Source organism: Ambystoma mexicanum, chromosome 1p (assembly GCF_040938575.1).
Source record: "Ambystoma mexicanum isolate Mex_15411 chromosome 1p, UKY_AmexF1_1, whole genome shotgun sequence".
NCBI lineage: Eukaryota > Metazoa > Chordata > Amphibia > Caudata > Ambystomatidae > Ambystoma > Ambystoma mexicanum.
The window spans coordinates 9668403-9685468 of record NC_090921.1 but is presented as its reverse complement, the minus strand read 5'-3'; the positions used below and the strand labels follow the sequence as shown (position 1 = coordinate 9685468).

General features: G+C 38.7%; 1 protein-coding gene across 3 annotated transcripts in view; it reads left to right on the top strand.

Annotated features, from left to right (window-relative positions):
- The window catches only part of LOC138563754 (beta-1,3-galactosyltransferase 5-like), a 185743-nt gene that overhangs the window by 130212 nt on the left and 38465 nt on the right, over positions 1-17066 (top strand). For 2 of the 3 annotated variants that reach the window (XM_069642860.1, XM_069642859.1), the window contains one exon: positions 1062-1486. In XM_069642860.1, the coding sequence (XP_069498961.1) occupies positions 1062-1486 (425 nt within the window). The remainder of the gene's footprint in view (positions 1-1061; positions 1487-17066) is intronic. The other variant, XM_069642861.1, reaches the window with a different exon arrangement.

The following is a 17066-nucleotide window of genomic DNA, read 5'->3' as shown; positions in this document are numbered from 1 at the left end:
AATGATAAAGGTCTTAATATCTCAAACTGATGGTTTTGGATAAGGCTCTCCTGTGTGGTTTTAAGCAAATGGAAACAATTGCTCTGCTAGGACTATGTCACTTGGTTTTTTGGAGTCCAGTGCTCCCTATTTTACAAACTATGGGCCTCATTACGAGGAGGGCGGTAAGGGGTTAACGGCACCGGTAAAGGTGCTGGAGCTGTTAACCCCTTACCGCCCCATTACAAGGTCCGCTAGCGGGTCCCGCGATTGACCCAGCATGCTAACCACTGTCCTGTCATAAACGGGCCATTGTTAGCATGCTCCCCATTCCCATTGAGCCCTAGTGGGCTTAAATGGGAATGGGGATGGACGGGGTCTGGGTTCCTTGAATGGGGAAATGCTGGGCCCTCCAAGGTTGGAATGGCCCGGTATTTCCCCATTCAGGGAACCCGGACCCGGGTTTGGAGGTAGCCATGCCCTTATTACACAAACTTGTAATGAGGTCCAATCAATGCAAATGTTTAATTTAGCTCAGAAACCTGCTGCAGTTGATATCATGGATCTGCCAGGCACACAAACAGTAGCAAAAGAGGTTTTCATGGGTACTGAACAAGGGATTTATTTGGACCAAATATTGTGAAAAATGGTCATCACATACTGCCGGAAGATTGGAGTAGGGAGACGGGAAGCACAGAGGGCCAAATAGAAATTCAGAGCAAAAATCCTTTTTTTCTTTTACTGAATTCATGAAAATTGTGAACAAACTACAAAAAGTTATTCAAATTATTATTAAAAACAAATAAAATAATAATATGCATGTTGTGGGGGAAATTTGTCTTGTGAAACTCAGACCCTCGTGATTCGTTTTGGTTCTGAGTAAATTGTTTCTGTAGCAATGGCCCCACTGCCCCAGAATCTGTGCATCTCATACACACGTGGGTGCTAAACTGTAAGGGGCAAAGCAGGATGCAATGTAGAAAGAGTATTTGTCAATGCTTTGGGGCATGTTTCATAGCCATCAATACTGGATTTTCAATACAAGTGTTGTAAGTTACCAACCCTGTTGTTTTCCATTTCAGGGGATGACGACATGCTGATGAATCCCACGTCGCTGATTCAATACTTGGGAACAATTGGTAACATCTCCCGCACCCTACATGGAAACCTAATGCACCGTGCGGTGGTATTTAGGGGAGGAAAGTATGCAGTCACACACACCCTCTTCCCATACCTGCATTATCCCACCTTCCTCTCTGGAGGAGGTTTCATCATCCCCAGGAATGTCATCCCTGGCCTTTTCCGGGCCTCCTTGGAACTGCCCGTCTTCCCGCTGGACGATGTATACCTAGGGTTCCTGGGAGTGGCTGCCAATGTGACCATGGTGCACAACCCCCGCTTTTACTTGTTTGGTTTAGAATATAATATTTGCCAATATAAGCAGGCTCTGGTGGTCCATCAATTTACATCAGAGAGCTTGGTAAAAATCTGGCAGGAACTGCAAGAGGTAAAGTGTGACCAGAAATAACATCCTCAGATATGCGCCCAATAGTAACATCACCATGAGATCAGCTGCCTGCTATGTGGTCCTCATTCCTATTACACTTCCACAGCCTTTCTTCCCCTTATTGCATCATTGTCCTACCTCACTTTCTACACTCAGCACTCCTTCGACCTCAACTGAAAAAGGCCTCCAGTTTAAAGCATTTGCAAATGGAACAACTAGCATCGTTTTGTTAAAAATAATGAATGGTGTGAATTTCATAGGTTTTTATTAGTGCAACTTAACCATAACGTTCCTTTAACAAAAGTATTTTCAGTGAATTTCATAGCTTTGTATAGGTGCAATTTAACCATAACGTTGCAAACGTCTGACCTCATCGCAGACTTTCCGGACAGTGTCATGTGACTGCACACGTGTGTGCCGCATGATGATGTGTTCGCGAATGCATCTGCACTTTGCAGTCGGGTCTGTGCGTTGCGGACAGTTCGGAACTGCACTTTATACTGATTTAGCAATGTTGTACCTCAAAATGTACCCTCGCACAGCTCCTACAACTATTCTTGCTCATTATGCACTAACAATCCAGTACACAGCACATCCTTGGAAGAATATTAGCAAAACTGCTATGTATCTTAAAAATGGCATCCTCTACTGCCATCCCTCCTCCCCAAGAGCCACCATCTCCACTACTAGCTGCAGGACGACCACAACAACAAAAAAATAATGCAGCACTTCCAAAGATAAAGAAGAGGATCAAGAAAATGAGGTGGAGGAAGTACCTACCTCTACCACCAAGAGACAATCATGGGTGGGGCATTTCTTTACCACTGTTGAGAATGTACCAAAGCCTAAAGCTACCAAAGTGAAATGCATCGAGTGCAATGTTGTTCTCAATCGCGGTCTACCTGGACAACCAAAACAACAAAAAAACGCTGCACTTCCAAAGATAAAGAAGAGGACCAAGAAAATGAGTTAGAGGAAGTACCTACCTATATCACCAACAGACAATCATGGGTGTGGCAGTTCTTTACCACTGTTGGGAATATACCAAAGGCTAAAGCTACCAAAGTTAAATGCACTGAGTGCAACGTTGTTCTCAGTCACAGTCTACTTGGACAATACTCCTACGGGACCACATCCATGCGCCACCACACCCAATCCAACCACTTCAATGCTCTTAGAAAGGCTGTTCCTTTCTCAGCAAGTAGTAGCCTGTCTTCGTCCACCTCATCTTTGTCAACCAGTATTATAACCACACAGACTAGTTCTGTGGGACACACAATTCCACCAGCTACCTTGCAAGCAATAAAAGAGGCTGTTGATCCATATCTCTCGAAGACAACAGTCCTCTGTATATACTGCAACACACCACTCTGTAGAGGGGAGCAATTTCGAAGTGCTTTTCAAGCTGTAATCAAAGAGCATGAAAACACTGCCCCCTACCTTAATGTAACACACATGCTACATCTTCCCCTGTCCACCTGCCCCTCCATATTAGTGCTTGGTGCCTATTCCCCCCTTTCCAACCCCATCTTACATTGTGACCTTTCGTGAAAAAAACTAAAGAAAGACCCCCCCAGAAAATTCTGTAGGAACGACCTGTCAAAGTTAATAAATAAAACTAACAAAGTCATATTATAGAATACATCTGCTTTGCATGTTCAATAAAGTATATAAACTCAATATGATTCTATTGGCTGAACTTCAAAGAGCTACGTGGCATGGATTACATTTGGTCGCTCCCAAAACTAACATCACTATATGCAAAATGAGCTCCACCTACTTCAATGACGTAAGTGGGCAGCAAAGCCAAACGTACACAGTCATCACCAACGTAATAAAGTTATGTTACTCAAAACAAGGAATTTAAACTGAAACATCCACAACAAATGCAAAACCTTGGTCTTTTTTTACATAAATGATAGAAACATTTTATCTTCAATTAAACACCAGTAATGGTGACCATAAAAAATACTTTTCATTTTGACACAACAATGAAAACATTCACTTAAATCCAATAAAAGATTGTTAACTTTTTCAAACCCAGATCATAGTTACCCAACGTCACACCTAAAACTCACAACTGTAATCTTCTAGTGCCAAATCCAATCATCGATCCATCAAGGCAAGTCTTTGCATTCTCTACAAAAAATTATTTTCCATAAGCGATGAATAATCTGTGCAATGCCGCTCCATTTTGCAGGACAATTACTGCTTTCCAATTGAATAAAATGGTATACTTTCACATCCGTGCTTTTCTAGAACCTACATGCGACCATATTACTTCTTGTTACTACAATGGCAAAAGGACAAATTGTTGTCTGGCGATCATTCCACACAATGTTTATAACACATCCATCGTAGATAATTATTTTCCAAACACTGTTGAAGAAACCGTCGGCCGGTACACTGAACCCATGACATGCACACAGCGGGAGCTTATAAATATGTGAAATAGAGGACAACAAATATATTTTGGTAAACACTTTCCAATGCAATATACAAATGCATTCATATTTTGGCTATAAATTGAAGTTTCTCCTGACATGAACCACCGTCTACTCTGTCCGGCAAATTCAACATTCATGCATCACAGCGTTGATCATATGGCAGACAGTTCTCTTTCCACACTTCAATAGATTTCACATGAAATGTTGCTTACATTGTGTTCTGCGAATCCATTTTTCCAATGTTGTACACAACGAACCGCTTTACAACGCAGTTTTCTTAAATACAAACTTTACTATCCAATGTCTGCTTTTAATACAGTGAATCTTATCATTTCTTTGCGGATTGTCGACACATTTACTCTCACAAATTCTTAGTCCACTGTTTTGAAGGCCACATAACAATGCCACCCTTCGTGTACTGTTCACAGCGTGCCCGAGTCAGTTTCGTTCCTGGAAACACACGCCACACAGCATTGTCAATAATACAATGATCTCCACTTTCATCCTTAAATCAACCATCAGGGCCGCCTCCACAGTACCATTGCTCTGCACATGTTCAGCTTCTAGACAAAAGTTAGAGGAGGACTATAACAAGGACCAGCGCCGAGTAATAAGGGTACCATATGTAGCTAGAAATTGCAGGAACATAAGCAGGGGCAGCAGAAACCCATAGGGGGAGTACAGCAGTGCTGAAGCTGCACAATATGTGTACAGTAATAATAATAATCAGGACCAGTAGATCGACGGTGACAATATACACTCAGTTAACAATTACTCAAAAAAATTATTTTATTTCATCACATCATTTTATAATCTACAATGGCATGTATCTAAAAGATGCTCTCATTCACTTACCCCATCATTCATTCACATTTATTCACACCTCAGATTAATCTGTCCCAATGGATACATGGTATCTTCATCAATTCAACCATCTAACAAAATAATCTAACACATAGTTTTTTACATAGGAGGATGGAGGGGAACACATGCATATGCAAGTTTTCGACGCCAGCCAGACGGAAAGGGCAGCAAGGCCACGACCAAACAAATGGCCTAAGGCCACAAAAAAGCGAAAACAGGACCCCTGCCAGCAAGGGTCTCCAATTTACACTTCACTCAGAATGGAGTGCGACGGAGCCATTCTGCGACCCTAGAATGCTTCTACTTTTTCACTCTACCCACCCGCCCGGAAAAATAAGAATTTAAAAAACAATACATAGGCATAAAAAAGAATGACAGTATGAAGAACGTTATCACATAGTCGTGGGAAAAGAAAGCAGCACAGGCCAAGGGTTACACCCACTGCCCTCGTGCAGTTTTCATGTTTTAATGCAAAATGTTATCAATTAAATTTTATTATGATATATGTAATTGCGCAGTAAAATCCACAGCCTTTTATTGGCAACACTACCTACAATGTGTCTGTAGTTGTTGGACAAACAACCCAACAAGGTTGTGAGTAGGGGGTAATAACAAAAGTGACCCAGGGGGCCATCACTGCTCCTCAGCTTATAGGGTAAGCGCAATAGGCCTGGGCCAACATTCAATGGACTCATACATATATTCTTCAAAGGAGAGTCCACACCACCAGCACTGTGGTGTCCATTTCCACAATAGTCACAGTGCATAAGATAACTTTCTGGTGCACATGGTGTATCACACCTTCAGCGTCTCTATCCACCCTGTCCCCGCTCGAACACACCATCACAGCTGCCAACTGCCATTTATAGTAGCCGGGGGCGGTGCTATGTAAGGGGTTGCCAGACATTTGGTCGAAAAAAATTGGTCGACCAGACAAATGGTCGAACCAATTTGATCGAAAACCAAATGGTCGAATTTTTTTTTTTTTTATTTTAACCCTTTTTTTTTTTTTTTTTGGGGGGGTCCCCCCCCAACCCCCTTTTTTCTCTAAAAACCCCTTTTATACTAAACGAAAACCCGAAAAATAAATATATAAATAAAAAAAAGAATTCGACCATTTGGTTTTCGACCAAATTGCGTCGACCAAATTGCAGTCGACCAGTTTTTTTTCGATCAGTTGTCTGGACACCATGTAAGGGTAAGGTGAATACCATATACCAATTCATGTATTATTGCACCCCACTAAGTAACAATACGCTTATATGTTTGAACGTGTAGTGCACTTATAAAAGTGTCTCTGTACTGTTTACCTGCAACTTTTTGTATTATTTGTTTTTATTTTTGTATTTTTTTATCCAGTGCGTTTTTTCCCCGTAACTCAATTTCATAATAACTCATATTACAAACACTTTATACTCCTACTACGTTACCTATAATTACAATACCCTTACAACTGTAATCATTGTGCCCAGTGCACATATTCTAGGGGCCATGACCTGCGGCCATGCCCCTCAGACTCTAGTCAATTAACTGCATACCAAGTACGTATCATAAACAGTGAACTAAGGAAACTCACCCCCAACCCCTGCAATCGAAATGATATCAGTGAGATGTTCGCAGACATCGCAGAAAAACACACCCACTTTTTGACTTTTTAAGGCCATATCCCTTCCTCATCACTCCTCATCTCCCCAGATATTGTTTCATTAGTTTGACAAGTGCAATGTTGTGTTTCTTAATATGTTTGACACCGGCGAATGTCCGCAAACCCAACATGGCGGGCCTCTCCAAAAATCTGATGTGCCTCACGCTCCTCACCATCCAATCAACAACTGTGTCTCGTGTCCGTGGACATTATGCCCACCCCTCGGCTAATCGGGCACCCGTCCATGGAGTGAAGCAGGAAATCAGTTTGCGGACCGAACCCAGATATCGCTCATTTCTTTTCACCTATATTTTGGGTGTTTTAAAAAAAAAACTACTGGGTGTATTTACACCAAATTTACAAAAGCACACTTTTGGGAACAAGCCGCCGCTTTTGCCACAAATTTGGTGAAAATCCGTTGTGCCGTTTGGGCTGTATACATGGGCAAATCTCTTTTCCATTGCGTATATAGCAAAAACCACATATTTTGGGACAAATTGGGACACCCCTATAACTTTGCCCCATGACAAAACTTCACCAGACTTTGCAGGATCAATCTGACAGGGCCATATACTATTTCTACCAGGTTACGTGAGCTTTGGTCCATGGGGGGAAGAAGTAAGAAGCTGCCCAAAAAAGTGATCTTCCTATGGGTTGAGCAACTTAACCATAACTACAGGGCCGCTACTGTAGTGGCCATGTAGTTATGGTTAAGTTGCTGTTTCCATAGGAAGAGCACTTTTTGGGCGGCTTATAACTTCGCTCCCCCTGGACGAATCCTCACCAAACTTTGCAAAAAAAGTATATGGCCCACTCTGAATTTTTTTGCAAAGTTTGGTGTGGATTCGTCCAGGGGGGGAAGTTATAGGGGGATCCCAAAACTTTTTTTCCCATAGACTGAATGGGAAATATTTTTTGCTCGTGCCTACAGCACAAACCGCTGGACGGATTTTCACCAAATTTGGACCTGGAGCAGCGGCTTGGTCCCGAAAGCGTGCCTTTGCAAATTTGGTGAAAATCCATCCAGTAGTTTTTTTTAAAATGACCAAAAAGTAGGTAAAAAAAAATTAGTGATATCTGGGTTCGCTTTGCGGACACACTTCCCTGTTCGCTCCGCGGACAGTGTCCTGATTGGCCAATCGGCTTGCGTGATGTCCGCGGACATGCAACGTGTTCGCTGATTGGACGGTGTTAAGCGTGAAGCGCGTCAGATTTTCGGTAGCGCCCACCATCTTGGATTCGCGGACGTCCGCGGACAGCGCGGTGAACGTTTTTTCTAAATGTGTATTTAGTGGTGTGTGTTGCTGTGTAGGTGTGTTTGGGGAGGATGAAAGGGTATGAGATTAAATGTTGTGCTTTTTTATGTGGTAGACGTTCTTTTTGTGTTTGATTTGTCTGCGGACATCACGGGTGTTCTGAAATGTTCTAAATAAACTGAATGGGGGTGTTCTGAGGACTCAATATGTGTCCGTTTTGTTCGCAAGTAAGCTGAAACTGTTCTAAGAACACTCGCGGTGTCCTGAAATGTTTGCAAATGAACAAAATGGGGGTGTTCTGGGGACGCTGTCCGTATTGTTCTGTGGCAACTTGAATGTGTTCTAAGAACACTCGGGGTGTCCTGAAATGTTCGCAAATAAACAAAATGGGGGTGTTCTGATGACACTGTCCGTATTGTTCGTTGTGAAGTTGAAAGTGTTCCAAGAACACTCGGGGTGTCTTGAAATGTTCGCAAATAAACAAAATGGGGGTGTGTTCTAAGAACACACGCGTTGTCCTGAAGTGTTCTAAGAACTCTCGCAGTGTCCTGAAATGTTCGTAGGGGGTGTCCTGAAAACGCTCTAAGAACACTCGCGATGTCCTGAAATGTTCGCAAATAAACAAAATGGGGGTGTTCTGAGGACGCTGTCCGTATTGTTCGTTGTCAAGTTGAAAGTGTTCTAAGAACTCTCACGTTGTCCTGAAATGTTCGTAGGGGGTGTCCCGAAGACGCTGTCCGTATTGTTTGATGGCAAGTTGAAAGTGTTCTAAGAACACTCGAGGTGTCCTGAAATGTTCGCAAATAAACAAAATGGGGGTGTTCTGAGAACGCTGTCCGTATTGTTCGTTGTCAAGTTGAAAGTGTTCTAAGAACTCTTGCTTTGTCCTGAAATGTTCGCACATAAAGAAAATGGGGGTGTGTTCTAAGAACACACATGTTGCCTGAAGTGTTCTACGAACTCTCGCTGTCCGTATTGTTCGATGGCAAGTTGAAAGTGTTCTAAGAACTCTCCCGTTGTCCTGAAATGTTCGGACATAACCAAAATGGGGTGTGTTCTAAGAACACACGCGTTGTCCTGAAATGTTCGTAGGGGGTGTCCTGAGGACGCTGTCCATATTGTTCGTTGTCGAGCTGAAAGTGTTCTAAGAACTTTCGCGTTGTCCTGAAATGTTTGTAGGGGGTGTCCTGAAGACGCTGTCCGTATTGTTCGCTGGCTAAGAACACTGGTAATGTCCGCGGACATTAAAAGTTTCCATAGGCCATAGTTGAAATGTTTTACTCCATGGATGTGATATGCTGCGGTGGTTGTGGCCAGGGCATAGAGTGTTGGGTGCATGGCCATTTGGCCATGCACCCAACACTCAATGCCCTGGCCACAACCACCGCAGCATATCACATTTATAGTCGCTTATAATTCTGGGTCAAAAACAAATGTGTAAGGAACAAAGTTATAAGATACTAAGGGTGTGATATGCTGTGATGGTTGTGGCCAGGGCATAGAGTGTATAATATACTTACTGTTTGGTTTAGTAACTGGATTACATGTATTTCCTGTTAATTTCTGTGATAAAAAAAATAACATGTTAGTATTAGTATATTAGTATTTTGTAATGACTTTTTACATTGTATATTCAACATTTATTTTTTTGGGACCTCATATTTATAGATTACAAACCAGAGTATTGTGCAATTTGCTCAGTTTCTGTGTTCGTTGCTAACATCATTGGATCTGTGGGAGAAAAAAAAATCCATGTTGGATTAAAAAAATAACCTTTTTCTGTTATGCTACAGTTTATTTGTTTGTTTGTTTTCAGTGTTCATTTGTTGTTTTAGGCTAATGCTTTATACATTGGGTTGTTGCATTTTTTTTGGAGCAGTAACATATTATTTATTTGTTTGGATATTATGCCATTTTGGAGCAGTTAAATACCAGTAGGCGTATTCTAACTGTCTATTTTTCGATATATTTTAGTAGTATTGATTTATCTGTTTGGATATTGTTAAATTTTGGGACAGTTAGATACCAATTGGCGTTCTCTAACTGTCTATTTTTTATATATTTTAGTGGTATTGATTTCTCTGTTTGGATATTGTTAAATTTTGGGACAGTTAGATACCAATTGGCGTATTCTAATTGTCTATTTTTTGCTCTAATTTAGTGGTATTCATTTATGTGATTAATTGTTGTAGAATCTTTGGCCAGTTAGATAGTTTTTGGAATATTCTAACAGTTTATATTTTTTACTACACGTTTACTTGAGGTTTAAGTACAGTTTAGTTATCAAATTTTGGTTTTAAGAACATTAAATAAGCGTTTGTAAGATTTGCTGGTAATCTCTGCTTTAGAGTAATGGTACTATCATTACATTGAAACCATCCACATTTCTTTTTTATATATGCAGTGTAGTGACCTGAATTGGTTGTGGCTCCTGCATGGTAGATTATACCTATTGTTGTGAAGGTTTTCTTACCAAGTGATATTTGACCATGTGTGAATCCAGTCAGCTTGCAGTTGTTTTTGGTACCATCTGCATTGTAACATAGAAGCATTTAGTATTACGTATTTACTATGTGTTTGTATTACTAACGTGGAGCGATTATCTGAAATGCAGGTAGAACATAATGTACCATGGTTTGCATTTTGTACAAGTTGCTGAAATGGAATGGATTCACAATTAGGTATTGATATATATATATGGAGCGTTCATTGGGGATTTCTTCTTGTGTCACATTGTTGCAGAGAGTGCATGTATGTTTCCACATGTATGAAATCTGGAAGATTTCATTTATAGGTATGTTTTTGTTTTCCAGTACTTGTAGTAAGTACATTAGAAATTCTTGTGGATCTTCCTGTGAGTTTATAGTGAATTACAACATTCCAACACAGTAGTCCAATTGTTGTCATATTCCATAAACACTATACGTGGTGTCAGGATTGTTTGCTGCATTTCTGTGAAGTACTAACATTTGCAAACACAATGGGTCTGTACTGTGTAAGTAAATGGTTTCAACAATTGGTGGTAATTGAAATAGAATATTCATTGCTACATTTGCGTAGCAACTTACACCAACTATATTTGAGAGTTTAAATTGACCAGGTAGTTCTGTATCTGACTGCTTTTTTTGGAGTTTGTCTTCCTTCTTTGAAGAAGTAACTGGTTTACTTTCCCTAATTGATTCTTTTTTGCTTGTGGCACTTGATGAAGTATTACTTTCTTTTACTCTCTTTGGAGGATTTGCAGTGACATACTTTTATTATTTATTATTTATTTATATGTTTATATAGCGCTGCAGCCCGCAGGCATCAGAGCGCTTCACAAATAGACAGACTGGAGTATAAAGACGGGACAGTCGAAATCACATGTAGCAGACATTGGAACGGAGAAGGGCTAGCTGGCTGGCGGGAATAGGAATTTTATTTAAAGAGAAATGTCTTGAGTTGCTTTCTGAAGATTAGATGATTAGTTTCCAATCTCAGCCCAGGGGGGAGTTTATTCCATGTGAAGATTGCCTTGGTCGTGAAAGCCCTACCTAATCCTTTAGCTTTTTTGGTAGGGAAAACTCGCAGGAAGCCAGATTTATTGGACCTCAGGTTGCACTGTGATTCATACCACACAAATTGCTTTTTTAGGTAAGTTGGTGCTTTTCCATATAAGCATCGGTGTACTAGGGTAATGGCTTTGAATGTGATGCGATCCTCGATCGCAAGCCAATGTAGGTCCTTTCTGTCTTTTGTGATTTGCTTTTCTGTTTGATTTATTTTTCTTTTATAATGTTTTACTTTTTGTGGAACAGAATATGTTTTTAGCTGGGGAGTGTATAGTGAGCGAAGTCTATTGTATTCTAAAATGCAAGGAATATCAGCATTTATTTTACTTGCAGAAGTTGATTAGAAATAGACCGTCAAGTGTACGTAAGCGTGATAGTGCTACATAGCTCATGCCTTCTTTAAAGACTGTGTTACCAATATCTATCATTGCTTTGTCTAGGGTAAGACCTTGTGATTTATGAATCGTGACTGCGTTTGCAAGAGTTAGAGAAAATTGTTCTCTGCGTACATACATGTCTTTGAAGAGAAGGAATCGAGCTGTTGAGTGGCCTATCCTTTTAACTTCTGAAAGTTTGTCAAAGAGTATATTGACAAACTGAATTTTGTTGTCACGTGGGTATGTTTGAAAGCCAACAACTGTACCCAGTGCTCCATTAACTAGTCCTTGGTCCACGTCAAGGTTACGTTTAAGCATTACTCTGCAATTTAAGGATAATTTTAATATCTTTTCTAAGCCTGCTGTGTTTGAGATTGATTTTTCTAAACTATTTAGTCTTGTTGTGGCTTGGTCACACATAGGTAGTGTCATACCATGTACATCTAGTTTGTCTGTGGCACTAATTTCCATTATTGGTTGCATTTCTTTACTTAACATTATTTCATTGAATTTGAAACAGCTTACAAGAGTTGGCATTAAGGCCATACAATTGACATTGTTGTGGGCTAATTGTTCCATAACATCTGTAGCACATGCATTATCGCCGTAAAGTGCATTAATTTGCGGAGTTTTCAATATTGTTTTTGCTTCTTTAGAGAGTATACCAACTCTGATACTTTTTAAGATGTTGGCATAAGTGAGATCTGCAGATTGCCGCATGTTTTCTGTTAATCCTCTGTATTGGAAATGTTGCCAAAGTTTGACATTTCCAATGCTGCCAACAGTTTTACAGCAGAGTTTGTGTCCTAATGTTTTAAAAATAGGTTCACCTTTTTTTGGTGTCAATTGAAGAAGATCTCCGAAAACAATAATGTGTTTTCCTGCAAAGAGCTCTTCATAGTTTGTTTTCAGTACTTCTTGTAATCTGAAGTGAATCAAAGCCAACATTAGGTTGGAGACCATGCTCACTTCATCTATTAGTAGCATTTTCATTTCTTTCAATACTCTGCGTAGTTCCATTGCAGCTTCTGCAGAAAGTTTGTAATAGTCTAATTTGTTCTGGTGTTCTACTGGCAATAGTAGTAATCGGTGTAAAGTGACACCACCTATGTTGTAGGCAGCTAAACCTGTGGGGGCAGTTACAACAGCTGACAGTTTGTTGTTTGTCAGTTGTTCAAGGAATTTACTGATGATTTTGATTAGGAATGTTTTGCCAGAACCAGCTTCACCACTGACGTACAGTAGCATAGGTTTATAATTATGGCAGGAACGTTCTTTATTTTCATGTTGTACACCATGTGCAATTTTTTTTGTTACTTCTTCAAAAATGCTACGTTGTTCGTTGTTTAGTTTTGATTGTAGTATAGTTAAGTCTTCTTTATCTTCATACTAACACGTGGTGTTTTCTACTTCTATCATAGCCAATTCTGTCTCATTTATTATTAGTGGTTCTCCAAGTGGTTCTTGGCTTCCTGTTACAGAAGTTTGCCTACTGTCAGGAGTGTCTTTATCTAGTTGGGCCTGGAGTTCTTCTTCGTGTTACTGTTCATTGTGCAACATTGTTTTGTGTTGTGTAAAGTTTACATCAGTTATAATGCTTTCATTTGCTTTGAAAGCATCTTCATATGAGTCATAGTTTTCTAGTATTTCTTTTTCTTTTCTCCATGGTTTAAAGAGTTGTAGCAGGGACATGTAATATATTTCTTTATGTTGAGGAGTCTTCAATGACAATTTTATATGATTATTTAAATTTGGTTTAGTGAGTTTAACTAAGCTGCCTTCACAGTTTGTCACTCTGTATTTACCTTTTTTTTCATCAGGTTTTATATTATTTTTGTATGTGTAGTTTTGGGCTATGTGGTATAGACACATGGTTTCCAAAGTATTACTTCTGTTTGGGTAGTATGTGTACAATAAATTGTTTTTTAAAATGTCTTGGCTGTTGGGATCATGTTTGGCTATTGCTTCTATATCTCCGTATGTTTTTAGAACTCTTTATCTAGATTTAGCTGGACCAAGACTTAGCCTTACTATATTTTCAGATTTACTATACAATGCAGTACCAGTTAAACGATCAGCTGCTTCATATGATCCACATTCTCTATGGGAGAGCATTATTATGCCCAAGCTGTATAATTTCTGAGACACTGTTTTATCTGATGACAGGTCATTCTAGAGGTCTTGGAGCTCTGTCTTTTCTGCTTTGGTTAAGTATGCTGTGACATATCGTGCAACTGCAGTAGAATCGTCTGCAATGTACTGCACATCTATGTTTGCATTCCAAAAGTGGGCAATGATTGCATTATAATCATTGATATATTTTTCTTCTTCTTTTCTTTTTATGTAATATGTATTTTTAGGTGACTTACCTTTAACACTATGTCTAACTGAAGACATGAGCTTGTTCACTTGACCTGTAATTTTAACTGGTCTAGGGAAACCGAATCGGCATTTGGTGTAGTATTTCCCTTTGTTTTTGTATTTGCGACGACAATATTTGCCACATTTATGTCTTGAAATTGTAAAATTTCTGCATGAAGTTCACTATTTGTGGATTCTGATGGAATTTCACAAGTGACATAATTTTCAATAAACTGTAAAACAGTGGCATCACTGTCTTGACCAAATTTAGGAGCATCTTTAATCTATTAAAGCATGTGGATATGTGGTGCTCCTCTGGCTTGGTATTCTTTTCTCCAAAAGAAGTGTTGCACTTCTCCAAGGGGAGGAACAGTTTTATTACAAATAAATGTAGCATAGCAATGAAGCGATGGTGAAAATATCTTGAAACATTCACAGGATCCAAAGAACAAATTTCTCCTGGTGTTACTATATCTATGTTTGTATTGTTTTTATTTGATATGCGTAGGAAATCATGTAAATCTTCCCATGCATATTCTGCACAACTTAATGTAACAAACCAAGTGGGTGGGCCAAGGTTTCTGATCATACAACATACATCTCTGTGACGTCGAAACCAGTACTCTTTAGTACCACGCATATTTGATAATAGATTTGTAATATTTGATTGTAAAACCTCATCCTTTTGTTGCACTTTTGGTAATAATTGTGTAGCTGTCATATTTTGAAAGTGGGATCCTGATTTTAATATGTGTGCAACTCCGTAACATAAAGTTGCTAGTTCACTTTCAAAGAGTAGGTGGAATATGTATTCCACATTTTGTCTAAATCTGGGATCTTCAGAATACATCTGTAATGAGCGGTATTCTGAAGCTGATATTTGAATAGGTCTATCATCATACCTTCCTCCTTTGGCAGTAGGAAAGATTAGAGGAAAAGCACGTGCTTCTATACTTTTTTCCCATATGCTGCTTGGTGATCCTTTTGTTTGACGCATTTAGTATGTTTCCAGTGCATCTTCTATGGTGTCATTAGAGTGCAAAGGATGAATTGTATAATGGTCTAAAGTATTTGATATTGTAGCAGGATCTAGTAGCTCAAATTGACTAGCTTCTTGTGTTTCTTGAATTATTTCAGTTGCATCTTTCAAGTTTTCTTCAATATTACTTTCTTTGTAATATTCATTATTCTCTTTAAGATATTGTAAGGCTTGTCTAACTTTATGTAAATCTACCAGCTGTTGCCATATTTTTTTGTCTTTTGTAGGTACTCCATTTACTAAGATAATTAAAGATTGCTGCATTGGACGTTGCACTCCTAGAGTATGCACATTTTCTTTTAGATCTAATGGTAAATAAACTACTTTTCCACAAATGCCTTTTACCAATTCAGAGGGAGGCAATTTTATGTTTTTGGTTCAAGGCGTATTATTGCTTGAAATGGGTGTACGGTTTGAATTATCATGCTCTCATATAAATTAAGTTGTTGTAGGGGTTTTGGTAGTGGGTATAATTCCAAATTATTTGTGATAGCACGTGAAGGAGTTTGATTGTTGTCAAGTTTTGTAGTGCAGTAACTGCAAAGTATTAAGGGGTCACTTATTTCGTATTTGTTTTCTGCTACAAGGTAGAGAGCTAATTCAAACCATTTAGAATCTTCATTGTGTTCTATTTTATATGATAGGTCTACAGTTTTCGTGTTACGTTTATAAAAAGTTCTGCGGCAACATACATATACATGGTTTGGTACTTCAGCTGATGTACTTTTAAATTTTAGTATTTCTTTTTTGTATGTGTTTAGCAAAAGGTTGCCATGTGTAGAATTGTTGCTAATTTGGTTTAAAGCTATTTAATTCTGTAAATGGCTTTCACTTCCAAAATATTTTTTCTGGATATAGTCAATTTCTTGAAGTAGGTCTTTTGCTGTACCATGTAGAAGAATGTTATTTAAATTTGCTAGTGCTAAAGCAAGACTTTTAGCATAGTACAGTTTATAGACTAGATTTCTTATAATTGAATGATGTGTTGATATTCTTTTGATATCATGGAAGGTGGTTTTACAAGTAGGTCCTGTAATGCAGGCCAATGAATGTCCGTGTAGTCCTGTGTATTTGCGCACTGGACAGGTATCCATATTTTGCAGTAGTTTAATTTTGATTTTGTCTTTGCTTTTTACATATTGATTGAGGAATTGGCGTAAAGACTTGAAAAATTGTTTAGGAATGTTACATATTGACGTGTATGGCCATTTGTACACTAGACGTTCTGATTCAGTTGAATGGAGGGGTAATTCTAAGTTTTCAGGGCATATTTTTGTAAGGAGTACTTCTTGTTCCATTATGGTATTATTAACTTTTTCATAACCTCCACCACTGCTATGTATGGCAATTGTATTTGTTTGTTTTTGTTTGTACCTTTCTTCATTAAAATATGGTTCTGTGCTCGTAGTGTGACTCCATTCACCTCCGCAGACACTTAAGAAGTTCTTTCTGTTGACATTTTGTTTATTGAGAAGTCTTTTTTGTAATTTAGTTATTAGTTTTGTTAGTGGTTTCATTTTGTTTAACACTAAAATAAATAACTTTCTTTTGAGAAGAATTGCACTATTTATCAACGCTTCTAAAATTAATTTCCTACGATAGGTTTTAAGCATTGAACCTGATTTATCTCCTGTTTTTATAAGATATTGAAGGACTTTGTGACAGAACATTTTGGCTAAATACTTTTCTTGGTATGCTTACTTTGCACTATATTAAAATTTAAAGAAGTAGTTTTATCTGTAGAGATATCTGATTTTCTGTTAATTGTTTTTTGGTTTGTTTTACATTTTGATAGAGAAGGCAAAGTTTTTGTACTTGAAACTTCTTGTGTTTCACTAAATGACTGTATTAGCTGTTTTGTTTGAACTTTTTTTTTACAAATTCTGCTAGAGATATTTGCTTATGTTGGACACTTTTATTTTCATTTGCTCTACTTCTGCGTTTCTTTCTACGACCTTGACTTTTGGTAGGCATTCTTTAGGGTCTGTTGAAAAAAATAAGAAGGTATGGGTTGGGGTGTTCTGCAATGTATGTGTGCTG